The sequence below is a fragment of the Typopeltis vanoorti genome, chromosome 2 (assembly GCF_054136105.1).
Source record: "Typopeltis vanoorti isolate ZY-2024b chromosome 2, IOZ_Tvanoo_1.0, whole genome shotgun sequence".
In the NCBI taxonomy this organism is placed as follows: domain Eukaryota; kingdom Metazoa; phylum Arthropoda; class Arachnida; order Uropygi; family Thelyphonidae; genus Typopeltis; species Typopeltis vanoorti.
The window spans coordinates 80,723,345-80,744,592 of record NC_143550.1 but is presented as its reverse complement, the minus strand read 5'-3'; the positions used below and the strand labels follow the sequence as shown (position 1 = coordinate 80,744,592).

Genomic DNA, 21,248 nt, shown 5'->3' with positions numbered 1-21,248 from the left:
AAAGGAAAAGAACAATTGTTTACCCTTCCTAGACACCTTAGTCACGTGCCTGCCTAATGATACACTTGCCTTCACTGTATACAGAAAACCCCCACACACAGGCAGATACATTCACAAACTCTCCCACCACCACCCCTCACAACAATATGGCATCATTAAAACCCTTACCAAGAGAGCCCACAATCTTTGTTCCAGTGGAACCTCCCTCACTACTGAGCTTAACCACATACACAGAACTTTCCTCTCCAATGGCTACAGCGAACACAGCATCAAAAAAATAATCAATTCCTCCCCCATTCCTCGTCCCTCTCGTCAACAGGAATTTAAAAATGCCATCACCATACCCTACATCCGAGGCACTTTGGAAAAAATAGCCAAGATACTAAAAAAGTATAACCTACACACAGCATATAAGCCCTACTGCAAACTGGCTACCCTTATCCATTCTACGAAAGATCAGCTCCCTCCTCTCTCTCTGCCTGGAGTTTACAAAGTACCCTGTTCCTGTAAGCTTGCATACTTTGGACAGACAGGCAGATCAGCATCCATCCACCTGGAGGAACACAAGTCGTACATCGTTAAACACAACTATGGCCATTCAGGCTTGGCTGACCATGTTTTGGACACCACCCACAGAGTATCATGGAAGAAAACCACCATGCTCCACCACAGCAAATTCAAGAAAGAGAGACTTTTCTTAGAAGCAGCAGCAGCTCTCAGAAACCAACCAAATCTTAACAAATACAGTTGCATTAAGCTTCCGAAGATTTGGGAAACAGTCATCACCAGAGGTCCCACCTTACATTCCAGGCCACCTACTACTGCCCTTAGAGGGCGCTCCACCTAGATAGGACTTTATTGTCACCCATGTGGTTGGGCTTAGTATTGTAAGTTTTTGTGTGCATGTTACATTAATTGTCTTTGTAATCCCCATAGATGTCCTAGTGACTAGGACGAAATATAGGAAGTATTAAATTCTATTTTAATTCTTTTTGAGTGTTGTAAAAAATCCATTAAACCTCCAACATAATGTCCTCACAGCACTTAAGCCTCTACACAAGAATACCAACTGAATGAAAAGTCTTTTGGGTGTCAACAGAACATGATCATAAGTTTCTGAAATTTTCAATATTTCTCAAGGATTATTTTCGTCATAGAAGTAGTAAAATAGTATAGCACCATATTATTAAAATACTTCAGATCAGATATAGTTGTAGAAATGATGTTCTCACTTTACCATACATCAAAAACATCGGAGATAAAATAAGTAATATCTTAAAGAAGTAGGACTTCAAAATTGCTTTTACACTTATGAAAAAAAAAAAAAAAAAAAACTCCATATTGCTTAGGCCAACCAGAAAATTTCATTTGCTTCCCAAGAAGCTGGTATTTTATTTTAATGTTCATTAGCTGAAGTGTATGAATTCATGCATATTCAGAGCTAATTCATGCACTATACTAGAATTAGCTTTCTGTGGATTGAGTTTATTTTGCAGCATAAAATATTTTAAAAGGAGATAAGATTTTCTGCATAAGGAAAAATGTTAGTTTAGCTAGTAAATTCTAGGTTGATTCCTTGATTCGTATGCTATTTTAATTAACGGTTGCATTGTTCCTTGATGCAATGCAATGCAGGATTATCTACATTCATAATGGTATCAGGGAGAATAGCCTAAACATGTGGGTAGTTTTGAAATGCCAGTATTAGTCATTTGTTTCTGTCTTTTAAAATTTTGGTTTAACCACTTACTTTTGAAAACAATAGAACATAATTCATGGCTTTTCAAATTAGTAAGCCTGTATACAACATAAAATAATGTAGTGACTGTGTGCATGATTTCTCAAGCATTAATTTCTATATGCAAGTAGTAAAATGGTGTAGTACCATATTATTCAAATACTTCAGATTAGAGGTAGTTGTAGAAATGATATTCTCACTTTACCATACATCAAAAGCATCACAGATGTTTTCGATGTATAGTAAAGCAATATCACCTCGAATTTTACTTTATGTTAATTTTATCGCAGGAAGTAATATGGTATAATAAGTATACATTTCTGAATCAGAAAATTAGAATAATCAAAGAAAATGTGTTGAATGATTTGCAATTCTAATTTATTGCATAGAAAATAATTATTCATCATCATCATCATCATCATCGCAAATCATGGGCCCATTGATGTCGGATGTGTGCTTCACTATCTTCTTCCACCTTTCTTTGTCCAGTGCACAGTGTCGCAGTTTTTGTACACCCATTCCACACCAGTCTTTTATATCGTCTATCCGTTCTCTGTATGGTCTACCTCTTCTGTTTAAAACATCCAAAATACCAAACATAAATGTTTTTATCTTCTGGTCCTCACTCATTCTACAGGTGTGTCCAAATAATTTCAGCTTCTGTTTTATAATCTTCTGCATTAGATTTTGTTTTGGTTGTATCTTCTGATAGAGCTCTTCATTGGTGATTTTCTGTATCCATCTATTCTTAGAATCTTCCTGTAAGTTCTTTCAAATGCCAAAATTCTTTTTCTTGATTCCTTATTTATTACCCACGTTTCAGATCCATACAGTACACTGCTGAAGATGCATGTTTCCAGTACTCTTAGTTTTGTTTGCAGGCTGATCACTTTACTTTAATTATTATTATTATTCAGGCCTCCATGGAGTCAAAAGACTCATTGTGGGAGGTCCTTCCTAAAAAACACAGTCTCTCATATCACTCCTTCAACTCATTGACCGTTCTTGCTCTCACCACTCCATCAGGCAATGCATTCCATGGTTCAACCACCCTCCATGCAAAGAAACCACTCCTCACCCTCTTGCTTACAGTTTCTTTTCGTAACTTCCAGGGATGGCCTCTTGTCATCACGCCTTCCCGCTGTTCAACCAAGCGAAAGAACTCCCCAGTGTCAACCCTGTAACCACCTCTCAACAGTTTAAAAGTCTCAATCATATCACCTCTCCTTCTTCTATCCACCAAACTCTGCAGTCCACATTCCCTCAGCCTATCCTCATAACTATCATTGTACAGTCCTGAAACCATCTTTGTTATCCGCCTTTGTACCTTTTCCACAGTCAATTTATCCCCTTCAAATCCTGGGGACCAAATCTGAGAACAATAGTCCATATGTGGTCTGATCAGGGTCTTATACAACGGAATGATAACTGTTTTATCTCTGCAGGTCAGTGTCCTTCTCATTATTGCAGCAATCCTCTGTGTTACCTTCACCACCACCTTTGCAATATGTCTCCTAAATTTCAGGTTTCTATCTATCATCAACCCCAGATCTCTTGTCTCCCCCTATTTCCTCCAGTATAACTCCTTCCATACAGCATGCAGTGTCCCATCGATGTTTCCCAAACCTCAAGACCTTACATTTTGCTGCATTAAACTGACATTCCCATTCATTTGCTCATCTATCTAGCTTATTCATATCCTCTTGCAGGGCTGCCGCATCTGCACTATTACTAATAATCCTTCCCAGCTTTGCATCATCTTCAAACAACTGAATACCCCCTTGCAATCCACTGATAATGTCATTGATATAAAGATTAAAAAATATAGGTCCCAGTACTGAGCCTTGCGGGACTCTACTTGTAACCCTCTGCTTCCTTGAAACTGCCCCACCATACACAACTCTCTGATACCTATCGGACAGCCAATCCTGAATCCAGTTGACCAATCTGACATCCAGACCCATGTGCTGCAACTTAAATATCAGCTTATCATGTAGCACCCTGTCAAATGCCTTCGCTAAGTCTAAGAAAATGGCAGTATATGCCTTTCCCTCATCTAATGCTCTTGTAACTTTATCATAAAAGGCTAGCATATTGCTAAAACAAGATCGCCCCTTCACAAATCCATGTTGACTCTCACAGATAACATTACCCTCCTCTACCCAATGCTGTATACAGTCCTTCACTGCTTTCTCCAAGATTTTACTAACTACTGATGACACACAAACTGGTCTATAATTAGACACTTCCAGTCTGCTACCACCCTTATGCAATGGCACTATCTTACCTTCCTTCCATTCCATGGGCACCTTTCCAGCAGCCAGACTCATTGAAAAGCCAGGTCAAAGGCACTGTTAGTTCCCTAGCACATTCTCTCAAAACTCGTGGTGAAATACCATCCAGTCCCACAGCTTTACTGACATCCAGAGTACTCAGTATTTGAAACACACTCTCCTCCTGTACCTCTAAAACTCGAACCTGCCCAATCCCTCTAGCATTAAAACTGACTCATGCAGGATGAAATACTCCAATAAAGTGTTCATTGAACAATTCTACTATGTCCTCTGCATCAGTCACTCTATGCCCATTTTTATTCCACAATATCATTCTTCCACAGACATTTCTCCTTCTACTGGCCACATATCTAAAAAAATTCCCTAGGATTTTCTTTGGATCTTAGGGCTAATCTCCTCTCATATTCCAGTTTCATCTTCCTTACCATACTAGTTACTCATCTAACCTCTGTCTTATACTCTTCATGCATCTTCTCTTCACCTGTCTCCTTATATCTCTTCCACAACCTCTTTTTCGCATGCATTTCCTGTTTAATATTGTTTGTCATCCACTTTACTCGAAATTATGTCCTCTTGTTTACTCATGGTATACAACTTACCATTGCTGCTAACAACTATTCTTTCATAATTTCCCATACACTACCGATATCCTGGCCTTCCAATTCCTCCTTACATGAAACTTTCCCAAGTTGACGTCTTAGACTATTATAATCACCTGCCTTATAATTCCACATACGTTCCCATCTCTTTGTTACTCCTGCATGTCTATTTATCTTCCAAGTGAAAACCATGGTGGTCACTCTCTCCAACTGGTGGGAGAGATGTCATCTCAGTTATTATCAACTCCTCTGATGCTATAACCAAATCCAAAACTCTTGAACCTCTTGTTCCCTCTATTACATGTTGCCTAAGACATTTGTCCCACAAGAATTCTAGAAATTTCATTCCCTTATTGCTACATGCATCTTCCTCTCCCCAGTTTATACTACTGTAGTTAAAATCTCCCATAACAATCATTCTTCTTGCACTTGCCAAACTCAACTGTCTAAACATTTCCTGGTTCCCACCCTCTGTACTCCTGGGTCTGTAGCAACACCCCACTAAATATCCTGTCTTGCCAACCTCTACCTCACACCATATGCTTTCAAAATCATTAGTGTCACTGCCTTCCAAAGTCTCCACTCTTAGAGGACATTGGTCGTCACTTATCATAAGCAGTACTCCACCACCATGCTTTCCCTTCCTATTCTGCCGAAAAATACTGTACCCAGCAAGTTCTGTTCCCGTTATTATATCCCCTTTTGTCAACCACGTCTCAGTGATCCCAATAATTTTTGGCCAGGCTGATGCTATCTTCGCCACCAATTCCTCTCCCTTATTCTGGATACTCCTGGCATTAGTATATAGCATCTAAATGCCATTGTTTCTATGCCCAGCATTAATTATTAATTATTTATTAATTATTACCAAATGTGAATTAGCATAATCTAAATCTACCTACTTTGTAGATTATATAGCCATGTAAACACATCAAAATGTAATATAAATTTTAAGAAAACTTATTTGAAAATATTCGCAAAATTAGAATGATTTTTATCATGGTTTAAAATATTCAAATTACGTGAAAATAAATGCACAAAAATTACATTTAAAGGGAAACAACATGAGAATTAGTACTTTGCTGCATCCAATTAGTTTTATGACCATTTGTAAACAGATGGGCATATTATTTACTAGCAGTTCACAGTCTTTTTTTTTTTTTTTTTTTTTTTTTTTAATCCAAACATGCCCATATGGTCTGCAGACTAGAAACAAGTTCATTTTTGTCTCTTGGGGCAACATCTTGAAGACATTTCTTTATAATTCCCACAAATTTTTGATGGAGTTTAAATCTGGTGAGTTTGCTGGCCAAGGAATTACATTGATTTGCCTTTCTTTGAGCCATCTACTAGTGGTCTTGGATGTGTGATAAAAAGCTGAATCTTGCTGAAAAAGGAAATCATCATCACACAAATCTTCCGATGCTGGTAACATAAAGTGCTCAAGAATTTCTTGGTACACTTTGGAATTGACTCTTTCATACACAATACAACCTGAACCCTTGACTACAGGGCTACATGGTGTGTAGTGTTTGTGGAGAGCTCCTGAACAGATAAGTGTCATTTTGAGTAATAATTACTGAATTTGCATAGTATTTACATAGTATTGTTTACTTTTTGTATTTTAGTGTGCTGGGTGATTTTTGGGTGTTTTCTGAGTATTTTAAATAGTAAATTGATAGATACAATTATCGTGCACATGGTCCCCATAAAGAGGAATACAACAAAGATGGCATCCAGGTCGCCATCTTCGTCTAAAAATTTTAATTTAAAGGATTTGATTCAGTGTACCATTTGCGAAATGTATGCATTGAGGAGAGCAGTTGGAGTCTGGTTAAACAACGATAGTGGAGTGAATGTGTGCAGAATGTGAGGATTTAAAGAGTGTTTGAGGTCGTCAGAGTGATATCGTTGTTGAAAGTGAGAATCTAGAAAATAGTGATATTTGCGAGATAGTACCAGATAGCTGTGAGAGTGGCATTGAAAGTGAGAATGAAGGTAAACATACAGAACGAATGTATGAATTATTGGAGAATAAAAATGATGAGGCTGATGCAATGAGTGAGATCGCTCGGTTATGCAGAGCGATACACAGAGCAAATCGGCAGCTGGAGCATTGGCAAAAATGTTTACCGATCGTAGCGACTGATAAATGGCAAAAAGTATGATAGAAAAATAAGAGTATGATAGTCAGTGTAAACAAAATGAAAGAACGAGTGTTGTATGGAGATTCCTTAGTAAGACGTGTGTTAGTTGAAAGTTTAACAAAATCGTACCAACCTGGTGCGAATGTTAAGGATCTAAGCGAGTCAATTAGAATGCAAAAGAAGCAGGTGAAAGAATTGATAATGGTAGCAGGTACAAATGATGTGAAAGGAGACAAAATGGCTATGAGTGAAGATGTGAAGGAATTGCTTGATATAGCAAAAGAGATGAGTGAGGGAGTTAGGATGGTGAGTTTGTTGCCACAGTATGCCAGTGAAGAGTATAGAAGGAGGGCCATAATTGCAAATGACTTTATGCGTGAATTATGCAGGACGAGTGGTGTGGAATTTGTGGATGTGTGGAGTGAGTTTGATGGGCAAAAGGATTTATATAATATGGATGGTTTACATTTGAATGCATTTGGTGTATGGAGACTTGAAAAGGTGTTGTCGAATATAGTGGAAGTGCAGAATCAGGGAAACTAGGGGGGAGGGAAGTAGATATGCAGACTTTAGGGAGACAGTTATGTGTATGAATGTGTGTAATATGCCCAAGTGAGTACGAAAGACTATGAATCAGAATGGGATAGTTAGTATAAGGCATCAGAATAGGGATGGGACAAATGGGCTCCTGCAATTCATGTATACTAATGCTAGAAGTATTAGGAACAAGAAGGAAGAATTTTTGGCCTTGGTTGGCACTTTCAGGCCACAGGTTATTGGCATTTGTAAAACCTGGCTGACAGAAGATGATATAGCTAGTGGGATTGAATGTGAGGAGGTATGGTGTGTTCAGGAGTGACAGGGAGAATAAAAAGGGGTTGAGGAGTGTTATTGATGATAGCTAATGAGCTACAGCCAAGGAGAATAGAAGTGGAACTGCAGGATAGAGAAAAGAGCACATTTGAGCTATTTGGTGTGAGATTGGCCCTATCAGAACAAAATATTCAGTTGAATGCTACTATGGACCAGGTGATGGAATAGATGGTGGAGATGGTATGCATAGCCAAATAGAAGAAATGAGTGGAAGAAGGGTAATTATTATGGGTGATTTCAACTATGGTCACATTGATTGGAAGGAGGAGAGGACACATGGGAGGAAGGAATTGGATTTTATGCGATTATTAAGGGATAACTATCTGCAACCGCATGTAATGGAAAATACTAGGGGTCAGAGAGTGCTTGACCTAGTAATTGCATCTGAGAATTTCGCTGTAATGAATATGACCATGTTGCCACCAATTGGTAAGAGTGATCATAGGGTCTTGACTTGGGAGGTGGCTAAAGGTGTGGAATTTACAATTAAGACAGGGTACATGTGAAATTATCGGGCTGGTAAGTATGACAAGCTTAGGAGTTTGATTGGTTCAGTGCCATGGCATGTAAAACTGCAAGGACTAAATGTTGATAGTGCATGGGAGGTGGTTAGGAAGTGTTTGCACGAGGCAATGGCTTCCAAATAATAAATCAAGTAGAGGTTAAATGGATGAATAACACCATTAAGCTTGAGCTGCAAAAAAAGAAATAACTATAGAGGGAATTTAAGGAGAAAGGTGACCGGCAGGCTCATGAATGGTATAAAGCGCAGGCCAGACAGATGACAAGTGTGGTAAGAAAAGCAAAAACGGATTATGAAAGAACATTAGCTATGCAGCTGAAGGGAATCCCAAACTGTTTTTTCGATATATTGCAAGTAAAAGAAAAAAATGTATATGGCAGAATGATTTTACGGAATGCCGATGGCAAGGAGATCACAGAATCAGTCAATATAGTGGAATTACTGAGCGAGCACTTTGCAAGAGTATATCGTCCAGGTGGTGACATTGAAAAAATGAAGGAACCATTAGTTTATACGGGAATTGTGGTGAATGAAGTGGAGGTGAATAGACTATTACAGAACCCCCGATGTGAACACATCTGTTGGATTGGATGGTATACCGGCATGGGTCTTACGCGAAGCAGCTAAAGAATTATCAGTGTCCTTGACCATGTTGTTTAATTTGTGTCTCGCATCTGAGTGATCCCAAGGGGGTGGAAAGAGGAGAAATTAGTTCCACTGCATAAAGGATGTTCCAAGACTGCTGTTGTAAATTACCGACCGATTAGCATATCAGGAATCGTTGTCAAGCTCTTGGAGAAATTAGTCAAGAGAAAAGTACAGGATTGGATAGATGAAAATGGGATACTGTATGGGGGACAACATGGTTTTGTGAAGGGTAGATCATGCCTCAGTAACTTGCTCATGTTTTATAACACAGTGACAACTGAATAAGGGTAATGAGTTTACAGTGATTCTACTGGACCTTGCTAAGGCCTTTGACAGGATACCACATGGAATTCTAATCAGTAAACTGCAGCATATGGGGATGGATATAAGGTTGGTGAAATGGTTAGGAGGGGTGATTGATGGAAAGATATCAGACAGTAGTTTATTCAGTAGTAGAGTCCAAAAGACGGATTGTGACTAGTGGTGTGACACAGGGTTCTGTTCTTGTACCACTACTTTTCAATTTGTTCATTAATGATATAGGAAAGGATCTGAGAGGAAGTGTTCACTTGTTTGCTGATGATGCAAAGTTGGGTAGAGCAATAGTGAGGTGCACAGGATATCAAAATTTTGCAAGATGATTTGGATAGTTTGGAGGACTGGGCTAAGGAAAATGGATGTCGATTTAATGTGGCAAAGTGTAAGGTTATGCATTTTAGGATGAAAAGATTAGCAACAGTATATCACATTGGTGGAACTGTACTCCAGGAGATTGATGAGGCCAGTGATTTGGGAGTGTTGGTGGATAGGGAGTTGAAGTTTAGGGGGCACATCGCAAAAGTGGCTAAATCAGTTCATCAAATCACTTGGTTGCTGAAAAATACTTTAACAAGCAGAGACAAACAAGTTATTGTTCCTCTGTATTGAGCCTTGATAAGACCCCATCTAGACTACTGTGCCCAGATATGGGCACCAGGGTTTCTTCTTGATGGGGGAGGAGGTGGAAAGGATCCAGAGACGAGTGACCAAGATGATAGCAGGTCTATGGAATGAACCTTATGAGAACAGGTTGAAGATTTGTGGGTTGCAAAAATTGGTTGATAGGACAGAAAAGGGGTGATATGATTGAGACATTCAAATTACTGAAGGGTTTCTATAAGATTAATTCAGAAGATATTTTTGAGAATAGAACTGGTGGTGGGAGGACTAGGGGTCATACATAGAATCTGGGCAAGAAAACTCATTGAGGGAGGCTCTAACATCATGACAAGAACAACTATTTGACATTCACACAGTATATATATATATATATCATAACTCGCCTTGAACTCATTTACAGTAATGGCACCCACAACAGACTCTGGCAGCTTATTCTACTCATTCACCACTCTCCAAGTAAAAAACCTAGCTCTAACGCCCCTGCTAACCACGCTCTTGCCCAGCTTCCATGTATGGCCGCTAGTCCTCCCACCACCACCAATCCTATTCTCAAAAAATATCTTCTGAATTAATCTTATAGAAACCCTTCAGTAATTTGAATCTCAATCATATCACCCCTTTTCCACCTATCAACCAATTTCTGCAACCCACAAATCTTCAACCTGTTCTCATAAGGTTCATTCCATAGACCTGCTATCATCTTGGTCACTCGCCTCTGGATCCTCTCCACCTCCTCCCCATCAAGAAGAAACCCTGGCACCTAAATCTGGTCACAGCAGTCAAGATGGGGCCTTATCAAGGCTCGATACAGAGGAACAATGACCTGTTTGTCTCTGCTTGTTAAAGTATTTTTCAGCAACCAAGTGATTTGATGAGCTGATTTAGCCACTTTTGCGATATGCCCCTAAACTTCAACTCCCTATCCACCAACACTCTCAAATCCCTGGCCTCGTCTATCTCCTGGGGTTCAGTTCCACCAATGTGATATACTGCTGCTAATCTTTTCACCCCAAAATGCATAACCTTACATTTTGCCACATTAAATTGACATCCATTCTCCTTAGCCCAGTCCTCCAAAACTATCCAAATCATCCTGCAAAAATTTGACATCCTGAGCATTCACTATCACTCTACCTAACTTTGTATCATCCGCAAACAGATGCACAGTTCCTCTCAGATCCTTTCCTATATCGTTAATGAACAAATTGAACAGTAGTGGTCCAAGAACAGAACCCTGCAACACACTACTAGTCACAGGCCATCTTTTGGACTCTACTCCCAAATAAACCACTCTCTGATATCTCTCCATCAACCACCCTCCTAACCATTTCACCAACCCTATATCCATCCCCATATGCCTGCAGAATTCCTGGCTAGAATTTCATGTGGTATCCTGTCAACAGCCTTAGCAAAGTCCAGTAGAATCACTGTAAACCCATTACCCTTATCCAGTTCAGCCGTCACTGTCTTATAAAACATGAACAAGTTACTGAGGGATGATCTACCCTTCACAAAACCATGTTGTCCCCCATACAGTATCCCATTTTCATCTATCCAAACCTGTATTTTCCTCTTGACTATTTTCTCCAAGACCTTGATAACGATTCCTGATATGCTGATCGGTCGGTAATTTACAACAGCAGGCTTGGAACTTCCTTTATGCAGTGGAACTATTTTCACCTCTTTCCACCCCCCTTGGGACTAACCCAGACCCGAGACTCAAATTAAACATAATGGTCAAGGGTAGTGACAATTCTTTAACCTTCACGTATGACACGAGCTGGTATACCATCCAATCCCACAGATGTATTGACATTGAGGTTTTGTGATAGACTATTCACCTCCACTTGATTCACCACAATTCCCATATAAGCTGTTGGTTCTTTCATTCCTGCAATGTCACTACCTGGATGATATACTCCTGCAAAGTGCTCGCTCACTAATTCTACTATATCAACTGATTTGGTTACCTCCCTGCCGCATTCTTTAAAATCATTCTGCCATATACATTTTTTCTTTTACTTGCAACATATCGAAAAAACCGTTTGGGATTCCCTTTAGCCTGCATGACTAATGTTCTTTCATAATCCGCTTTTGCTTTTCTTACCACACTCGTTACCCTTCTGGCATGTGCTTTATACAGTTTATGTGCCTGCCGGTCACCATTCTCCTTAAATTCCCTCCACAGTTGTTTCTTTTTTTGCAGCTCAAGCTTAATGGTGTTATTCATCCATTTAACCCCTACTTGATTTATTATTTGGACTCCAGGTATACACTCAGCCATTGTCTCCTGCAAACACTTCTTAACTGCCTCCCATGCACTATCAACATCCAGCCCTTGCAGTTTTATGTGCTATGGCACTGAACCAATCAAACTCCTAAGCTTGCCATACTTACCAGCCCGATAATTCCACAGGTACCCTGTCTTAATTGTAAATTTCACACCTTTAGCCACCTCCCAAGTCAAGACCTATGATCACTCTCACCAATTGGTGGCAACGTGGTCATATTCGTTACAGCGAAATTCTCAGATGCAATTACTAGGTCAAGCACTCTCTGACCCCTAGTATTTTCCATTACATGCTGTCTCAGATAGTTATCCCTTAATAACCTCATAAAATCCAATTCCTTCCTCCCATGTGTCCTCTCCTCCTTCCAATCAATGTGACCATAGTTGAAATCACCCATAATAATTACCCTCCTTCCACTCATTTCTTCTATTTGCTTATGCATACTATCTCCACCATCTATTCCATCACCTGGTCTATAGCAGCACCCAATTGTATATTTTTTTCTGCTAGCCTCAATCTCACACCAAATAGCCTCAAATATGCTCTTTTCTCTATCCTGCAGTTCAACTTCTATTCTCCTTGACTGTAGCTCATCAACTATCATCAATAACACTCCTCCCCCCCCCATTTTATTCTCCCTGTCACTCTTGAACACACTATACCCCCTCACATTCAATCCCAATAGCTATATCATCTTCTGTCAGCCATGTTTCACTAATGCCAATAACCTGTGGCCTGGAAGTGCCAACCAAGGCCAAAAATTCTTCCTTCTTGTTCCTAATACTTCTGGCATTAGTATACATGAATTGCAGAAGCCCATTTGTCCCATCCCTAATTTGATGCCTTATATTAAGTATCCCATTCTGATTTGTTGTCCTTCCTACTTGCTTGGGCATATTACACACATTCATACACTCAACTGTCTCCATAAAGTCTGTATATCTACCCCCCCCCCTTAATAACTCTAGTTTCCCTGATTCTGTACATCCACTTCCACTTCATTCAACAACACCTTTTCAAGTCTCCTTACACCAAATCCATTCAAATGCAAGCCATCCATCTTATATAAATCCTTTCATCCATCGAACTCACTCCATACATCCACAAATTTCACACTATTCGTCCTGCATAATTCACGTGTAGTCATTTGCAATTATGGCCATCCTTCTATACTCTTCACTGTCATACCACGGCAACAGACTCACCATCCTAACTCCCTCACTCTTCTCTTTTGCTACCTCAAGCAATTTCTTCACATCCTCACTCATAGCCATTTTATCTCCTTTCAAAGCATTCGTTCCTGCTACTACTATCAATTCTTTCATCCTCTTCTTTTTGCGCTCTAATAGACTTGCTTACATCTTTAATGTTCGCACCAGGTTGGTACGATTTAATTAAACTCTCATCTATCACACCTCTTACTAAAGAATCTCTGTACAACACTCATTTAAACATATTCACACCTAGTTCTTTCCATCTCCTGTGAAAATATCTTACACTTTGGATGTGGTTTTCTTCATGATATTTTTCAATCTGCTCTCATCTCTTGATCTAGCTATTAACTTTGAACCACTATTGCAGTGATTAATTTGAAAACTCCAGTTATTAGAATGCTGTCTTAATACTCTACTCATGCTTGCTTGAGAACATTTGAATTCCTTAGCTATAAACTGTTGAGTTTGGCCTTCTTTGTGTAGAGACACCATATGAAACTTCTGAAATTCATGTGCGAACAATTCCTCACACACAACTCAGTCCCACAGCTACTGAAATATATGCTATTTCTATGCTCTCCTCAAAACCAATCGGGAAAAATTTGGAATATTCTAATATTTTTGAACTACATTAAAAATTATTCTAATTTTGTGAATGGTTATAATCTACAAAGTATGTAGATTTAGATGATACTAATTCATATTTGGTAATAATTATCTTCTATGCAGTAAATTAGATTTGCAAATCATTCAACACATTTTCTTTGATTATTCATTTTTTGATTCGGAGGTGTAGTAATCATTCAAAATTAAACTTAATTTCTAATCTTTGTATTCTTCGAGGTATTTTTTATGAATATCTTTTTTTATGCCTGTTCATTGCATTTAATTAAATTATTATTTTTTGTTTTGTTTTTAGAATGGCGACAGATTCGTGGTGGACATTTGATTCTTTCAGATGAGGATCATACAACCAAAACTGTAAATGGCTGGAGACAGCTGAATACCTTAAAACACTATGGAGTAAAAGAATTAGCTGTTATGAATCTAGTCATAAAAAGGAACAGCACATTTGATTCAAATTGTAAGTTCATTGTTATTTGAATAAAATGTTATTGAAATCATCCAAGAATGTCATAAATAAGAAGGCATGTTTCACACTGCTTTCTTATTAGCATAGGAATTTAGTTTTTTTTTTTTTGGCTTATGCACCATAGACAGATAATTTGTCATTTGTAATGTATATTTTTGCGTGGTTTTGAATTGTTTTGCGTAATTTTGCTACTAAAAGCAGCATGCTATAAACTAGAACTGAGGTGACTGACACATTTTAGTTGCTAACCTAAATATGAGATTTCACTAAATTTCATCTAGTGGGAACAGAATTACTACCATTTTCAATGATTTTGAAACAAATAAATGGTCAGATTTGAACCACTGGCAGATTCCAAAATTGAAATCTTGAAAACTTTAGTAAACATCCCAAATCCTTTTAGTGAAAGTGCAGAGTAATATCAGTGGATGGATTGTCAAAAGTAATTTAATAGGTGCTTATCCATTATGTGAAACACACATAAAAATTAGACTTTTTTTTTTTTTTTTAAAGTTTTGTGCACTAAGTTAGTCTCTTTGTTATCTACATTGAGTCAAAAGACTGATAGTGGGAGGTATACATTGTTATTGTTAGACGCAAAACCATCAAAACCATGATTTAAACTCGTTCAATGTATAATCGTTCACCACAGTGTCAGGTAATGCATTTCACTCACCAGCACTCTCCATGCAAAGATCCTGCTAGTTATACATCTTCCAGGAATATCCACTTGTTTTACTCCCTTCTCGCATTCTGTGAAAAATTACTTCCACATAGAGGATATGTCTCCATCATATCTTCTCTCTTCCTCCTATTCACAAGGTTTTGCAAACTGCATTCCCTCAATCTGTCCTACATCCCAAAGATCACTCACAACTTTAGTCAGTCTTCTCTGACCCTTTCTAATATATCCTCATTGCAATGAAAACAAGGTGCCAAACCTATGCACAATAATATGAAGTTTGAACAAGGCTTTATACAATGGAATCATAACTTCTTTCTTTCCATATGTTGTGGTCCTCTCCATTATTGGCATAATCTGTTAAGATGACTTCACAAATTGTGCAACAGGATCTCTGAATTTCAGATTCTTGTCCACCACCACCACTACAAAGTCTCTTGTCTCCTCAACTTTCTCTAAATTTTCCCCAGCAAGTGTATACTTTGCATACCACTGTTGCCTACCAAATTTCAGAACTTTACACTTTGCAACATTATTATTTATATGTACACTCCATGAAGTCAAAAGACTCATCATGGAAGACCCACTGTATCCATTAACACAATAAGTATCATACATCTCCTTAAACCTATTCACTGTTTTGTGTGCTAAAGGGTGAAGTATAAACTTCACCCTTTAGCACACCCAGGAGTGTATGAAGTTCCGTGTGACTGTGACTTGGCCTATTATGGGATCAGGAAGATCAGTGAACATCTGCCTGGAAGAACATGAAAGATACATTCACTACTATTACTATGGCAAGTCGGGACTGGCAGACCACACTTTGGACACTCCTTCACACAGGATTAGATGGAGGAAAACAAATGTGCTATTTAGGAGTCGTTATAGATCTGAAAGATTATTTTTTGTCAGCAATGGCTTTGAAGAATTCTCCCAACCTTAACAAATATGGTTGCATTAATTTGCCAAAAATTTGGGAGACGGTTATCCTAAGAAAAACTCCTGGATAACTGCTGTTTTTTTCCCCCCCATTAGAGGGCGCCAAAAAAAATAGGACTTTAGATCTTTTGTCTTTTGCAATTATATTGTTTCACTCACTCACTGTCGCGTTTACAAGTGTGTTGTGTTCTGATGATGCTGAGTTGAAAATCAGCGAAATATAAGCATTAATAAAACATCTTTGTTGATAAAAGTGTTTGTGGTGTTGTTAATACCGTGAAAAATAAGTACATGATAAAAGAAAAATAGTCATGAAGTACAAATTAAAGAGTAGTGGTCCTAGTACAGAGCCCTGGGACACCTGGGACACTCCACTAGTCACCCACATTCACCTCGATTCCACTGCACCCTCTGATGTCTCTCTGTCAGCCACCCCTCTATTCATGCCACCAGCCTCATATCCATTTCCATTTGCTTCAACTTATATAATAGTTTTCCTTGCAATATTCTGTCAAATGCCTTTGAAAAGTCCAGAAGTATTGTGATGTAGCCATTTCCTTTATCAAATTCTGCTGTCACCTTATAAAACGTGAACTGAAAAATGTGAAATGTCAACATTGAACTGAAAAATGTGAAATGTCAACATTGAACTGATAATTACATACTGTTGCCCACTCATACAATCTATTCATGCCCCCCCCCCCCCCAATAAGGTCATAACATCTGCTTGATTCCTTATCACTCTCCCCAGTTTTGCATCATCTGCAGACGGTTTTCCCAAAACAGACCCTTACAGCACACTATTAGTGAATTTCCTCTTCTGGGATACTCACACACAACTTCCTGATACCCATCTGAGAGCCAGTTGCATATCCAACTTGCTAATCTATTATCCAATATCATCTGTTCCAGTTTAGTTATCAACTTATGGTATGGCAATCTATCAAAAGCCTTTGCAAAATCTAAGTATACCACTGTATATGCATCTCACTTGTCCAATACATTCATCACCTTGTTATAGTATATAAGCAAGTTGGTTAAACATGACCTCCCTTTAACAAAGCTATACTCACAAGCACAGAGAATACTACTGTTATCAAACCATTTTTGTATCCAAGCTTTCACCAATATTTGCAATACCTTAACTACTACAACCCCAGATATATAGATTGGCCTATAATTTGTAGCCTTAGCCATATTGCCACTTTTGTGAAGTGGAACAGTTTTACTTTCCTTCCACTCCTTTGGGACCTGTGCTGTTGCAAGATTCTTGTTAAACAGGTTGGCCAAGACTGATGCTAACTCACTGGAACCTTCTCTTAAGACACTTGTTCATATGTCATCAAGTGTTATTGTCTTATTGATATCTATCTTACTTAACTCTTCCTATAACTCTTACTTGCTCACCAGTAAGGTTCTCTCGTTTCATTGTCTACAGTTGAGCTTCTGATGTACTCATTGAATAACTCAGCTATGTCCTCTTCAGCAGCTGCCAATCTACTATTTTCATCCATTAACATCATCTTGCTATTGTCATGCTAATTTCTGCATGTCTTGCACTTTTTGCTGTCCTAACCAAGTCACTCTCCTGGCCTGCTCTTTATACTCTTATTGCAACTGATCATTATCATTATTCATCTTGTGCTGCTTCCAGATTTCCTTCCTCCAGATTTCATGAAAGAAGTCCAGATGCTATATTTTTTGAAAACTTTAGCTAATTTAGTCAAAATGGAACTGATATATGGTAGGGATATGTAGCTTTTTCATTATTTCTATCTTCAATATGGTGAGGAGGTGGATTGAATAGTAGCTTATTAACTGTTTGTTTTGAATAACCATTTTGCTGAAAGGTTGTAAGAAGAAATTGAAGTTCTTTATTGATCTCCTCTTCTTCACAGAGGAAGGAGCAAGCACGTTTGCCTGTCATGGAGATAATGCCAAGTTTTTGAGGCAGATAGTGATGGAACTGTGCATGGAGATATCTATTAGTGTGAGTGGGTTTTCTGTAAATAGAAATAAATCTTCAATTTCTCAGATCCATGGGCAAGTTTGATATCTAGGAATGGAAGAGAACCATCAATCTTTTACTCTCAGTAAATTGGATTTTCGGGTGTTGAATGGTCTAGGAAATTCTTTAAGGAATCGGGTCCATTACTCCAAATTAGGAAGATGTCATCTATATATCTTTTCCACAACCTGGCTTCAATGGGAATGAAGAGATAACTTTTTCCTCAAAAGATTCTAAATATAAATTCGCCAGTATGAGAGATAAAGGATTGCCCATGGCTAAACCAAAGTTCTGTTTTTAAATAGTATCTTTAAATTGGAAATAACCAGAATTAATACAGTGGGTTAATAAAGGCATTACTTTTTTCGATAATTTATCTTTTAAGTGAGAGTTAAAACTTCTTCTGTAGGCACATTTGTGAAGAGGGAAATGACATCAAAACTAGCCATAATTCTCTCCTTTTGAATATGTAGGTTTTTGATACTTGAAACAAAATGAACAGGAAAGAGGAGGTTGAGCCGAATAAACATTTTAGAGATTTGGCTAGATACTTGGAGAGCTTTTATGTAGACAAATCAATGTCTTCCACAATTGGGCTAAGTGGAGTACCTTCTTTATGAATTTTTGGTAATCCATATAATTGGATGATTAAGGGATGAAGTGAACGAAGCGACAATTTCAAGTGTTGTTGTCATCATTGCCTCAGATGCAAAAAAGATTCTACTCACTACTTGCAGCCATATCTCTGTGGCTTAGTTGCAAGAACATGGTAAAATTTGGCCTTTGGTTGGAAAGGCCTTGGTTCAAATACCAATGATGATATAAGGAATCTTTATAGGACTTTTATAGGAGATGGAAGGGCTTTTTCATTTGGACCCTTGAGGTTTTAATTTTACACAATAACATGCAACTTTTCAACATGCAATTAACAGATATAGCAGTCAATGGGAGTAATGCTAGCCTTCCCCTCCCCATCAGATAAGGCATTGATGCCCACACAGAATGTTATGGGCTTGCATTTTGGTGTAAAAAATGATGAGCATCAGTAATGCCAATTATATAAACATAGTGTTTTTGTAATTTTTTGCTAGCTCTACTTTTTTTTTCCATTGATGCTTCTTACATTAATGGTGTCTGTCTTCTCAATATTACAATACTACCTCCAGATTTTGTATCATACAAACCAAACAGCCTGCAGAAGTGGCTTGGAAATTATGACTTCTAAGAGAAATTCATTAGTATTAAAGATGTAGTTTGATGCCCTGTGAAAAATTAAGAAAAAGAACCTTTTTGTTTTGATTAACTAGTGGCATAACCTTTTACAGTACTTCTTTCTGGATGTTTAATAATGATGCAACAAGTTTCTTGAGTTACATGAGGAAAAAAAAAACTGTACAGATATTTAGGAATATGAAAGATATTCGATATCGTATTACAGATTACATAAAAGATTATGCCAACGTGTTAAAAATTGTTCAAACTTGAAAGTGATACTTTATACTTCACTTTGCATACAACGAAATAATATGCAAAGTCAAGTTTATGTTTATGAATTACCAGAGTTTGAATGAATGAAATGGGGATATTGAAAATGATGACTGTGAAACTACAGAAAAGATTCTCTCAAACATGTGCATACTGAGAGTGGGAGTAATTTGTGATCTGGAAAAAAAAAAATATTATTATTGTTATAACAGTGTCTTCATGGAGTCAGAAGATTCATCACAGGAGACTCTACATTGACACACTAACTATTTTTCACACAATACCTATCATACTTCTCCTTAAATTTATTCACATTTTGTAAAAATTAATTTCACAAAATATTTGTGAAAACTATCAAGGTACATCACTTGATACATTCTGAGAAATGCTCATTAATGAAATGGCTGAATATAGCAGACTCTCACTATGAACTCATCGGAACAAAATGAATAGCTAGCTATAATGTTTTCTAAAGGTTACCAAGGTATTGCAGAAGTAAACTGGGCAGGAGAGCTGTGATTGCGAGTGAATCAGTGAGCAGACTGTGTAGAAAAAATGGTGTACAATATGTTGACATGTAGGATGATTTTAATTGCAGGAAGGGTTTGCTCTTGTAGGATGGATTGCATTTGAAATAGACAAGTACACTAATTGAGGTGGCTGCATGAGAGCTTGGATGCATGTTATTAAGGTAGGTGATCAACATTGATTGTGAGGATAATGATCATCTCAAAATCACAATAAAGTGAAGAATTCTTGTCATAATAGATGCAAAAAGTCACTGGCATTAGTGAGAAGACTTGATTGACAGAAGAGAGCATTCTTACAGAATAGAATGCCATAGGTACGGTGTATTCAGAAAAGACCAGCCAAATAAGTTGGGGGGGGCGGTTCTGGTTAATGATTGCAGATGAATTGAGTCTAACTAGAGTAGTAATTGGAAATGGTGGTGATAGTATGAGTAAGGTAACAGATTTGAAGCGATTTATTAGTAGAGGTTTTGGGGATAAAATACAGACTCGGGAGCTGCTATAGACTATGGTCATCTGAAGAGGATTGTTTGCATAGATAGATTAATCTTATGGATACAAGGACTATCATTATGAGTAATTTCAACTATGGGAATATAGACTAGAGCAAAAGAGAATTTATATAGTTACTGAGGGATGACACCTTAAGCAGCATGCATGATGCAAGGGACTCACAGTGTAGTATGTGACAATCGTATCTAAGAATCTGTCTGTAACTGGAGGTCACTATTATGTTTACAGTTGGTGAATCTGACTGTATTGTTTTTAACTTTTGGTGGTAACAAATCATAGAAAAGTTTTGTTTAAAAAGGAGTATACAAGGTGTGTTAAAAGAAAAAAAAAAAGACCTAACTTTTTAACACGTTCGCTGCCATGCTACTTCGTCATAGTTTGTTCTCGTATGCCAAGCAATTTCACTTCTTCAAGATCAGTATGGGTAATCTCGTTGTCAGCGGTAAGCGACATGCGAGTATACTCGTAGTTGGCTTGTGTGGAGCATATACCTTCTATGATTATACACAGTTTTGCTGCTAGCTCCACAAGCCAAGCATTTTCACTTCTTCAAGGTCAGTACGGGTAATCTCGTTGCCGGCGGTAAGCGTCATACGAGTATACTCGTAGCTGGCTTGTGTGGCTCATATACCAACTACGAGTATACTCGTAGTTGGCAGCAAATGTGTTAAATAGTGCACCAAATGGCAGCACAGAGAGTGCACTGCAGGTACTGAACACACCTAGTTGCAG

At 38.0% G+C, this 21,248-nt stretch overlaps 1 protein-coding gene across 1 annotated transcript in view; it reads left to right on the top strand.

Annotated features, from left to right (window-relative positions):
* LOC150109208 (plexin-B-like) overlaps window positions 1–21,248 on the top strand; it is a 792,153-nt gene that overhangs the window by 672,412 nt on the left and 98,493 nt on the right. Inside the window, exon 32 of the mRNA XM_090406262.1 lies at window positions 14,186–14,350. Within this exon, the coding sequence (XP_090262388.1) occupies window positions 14,186–14,350 (165 nt within the window). The remainder of the gene's footprint in view (window positions 1–14,185; window positions 14,351–21,248) is intronic.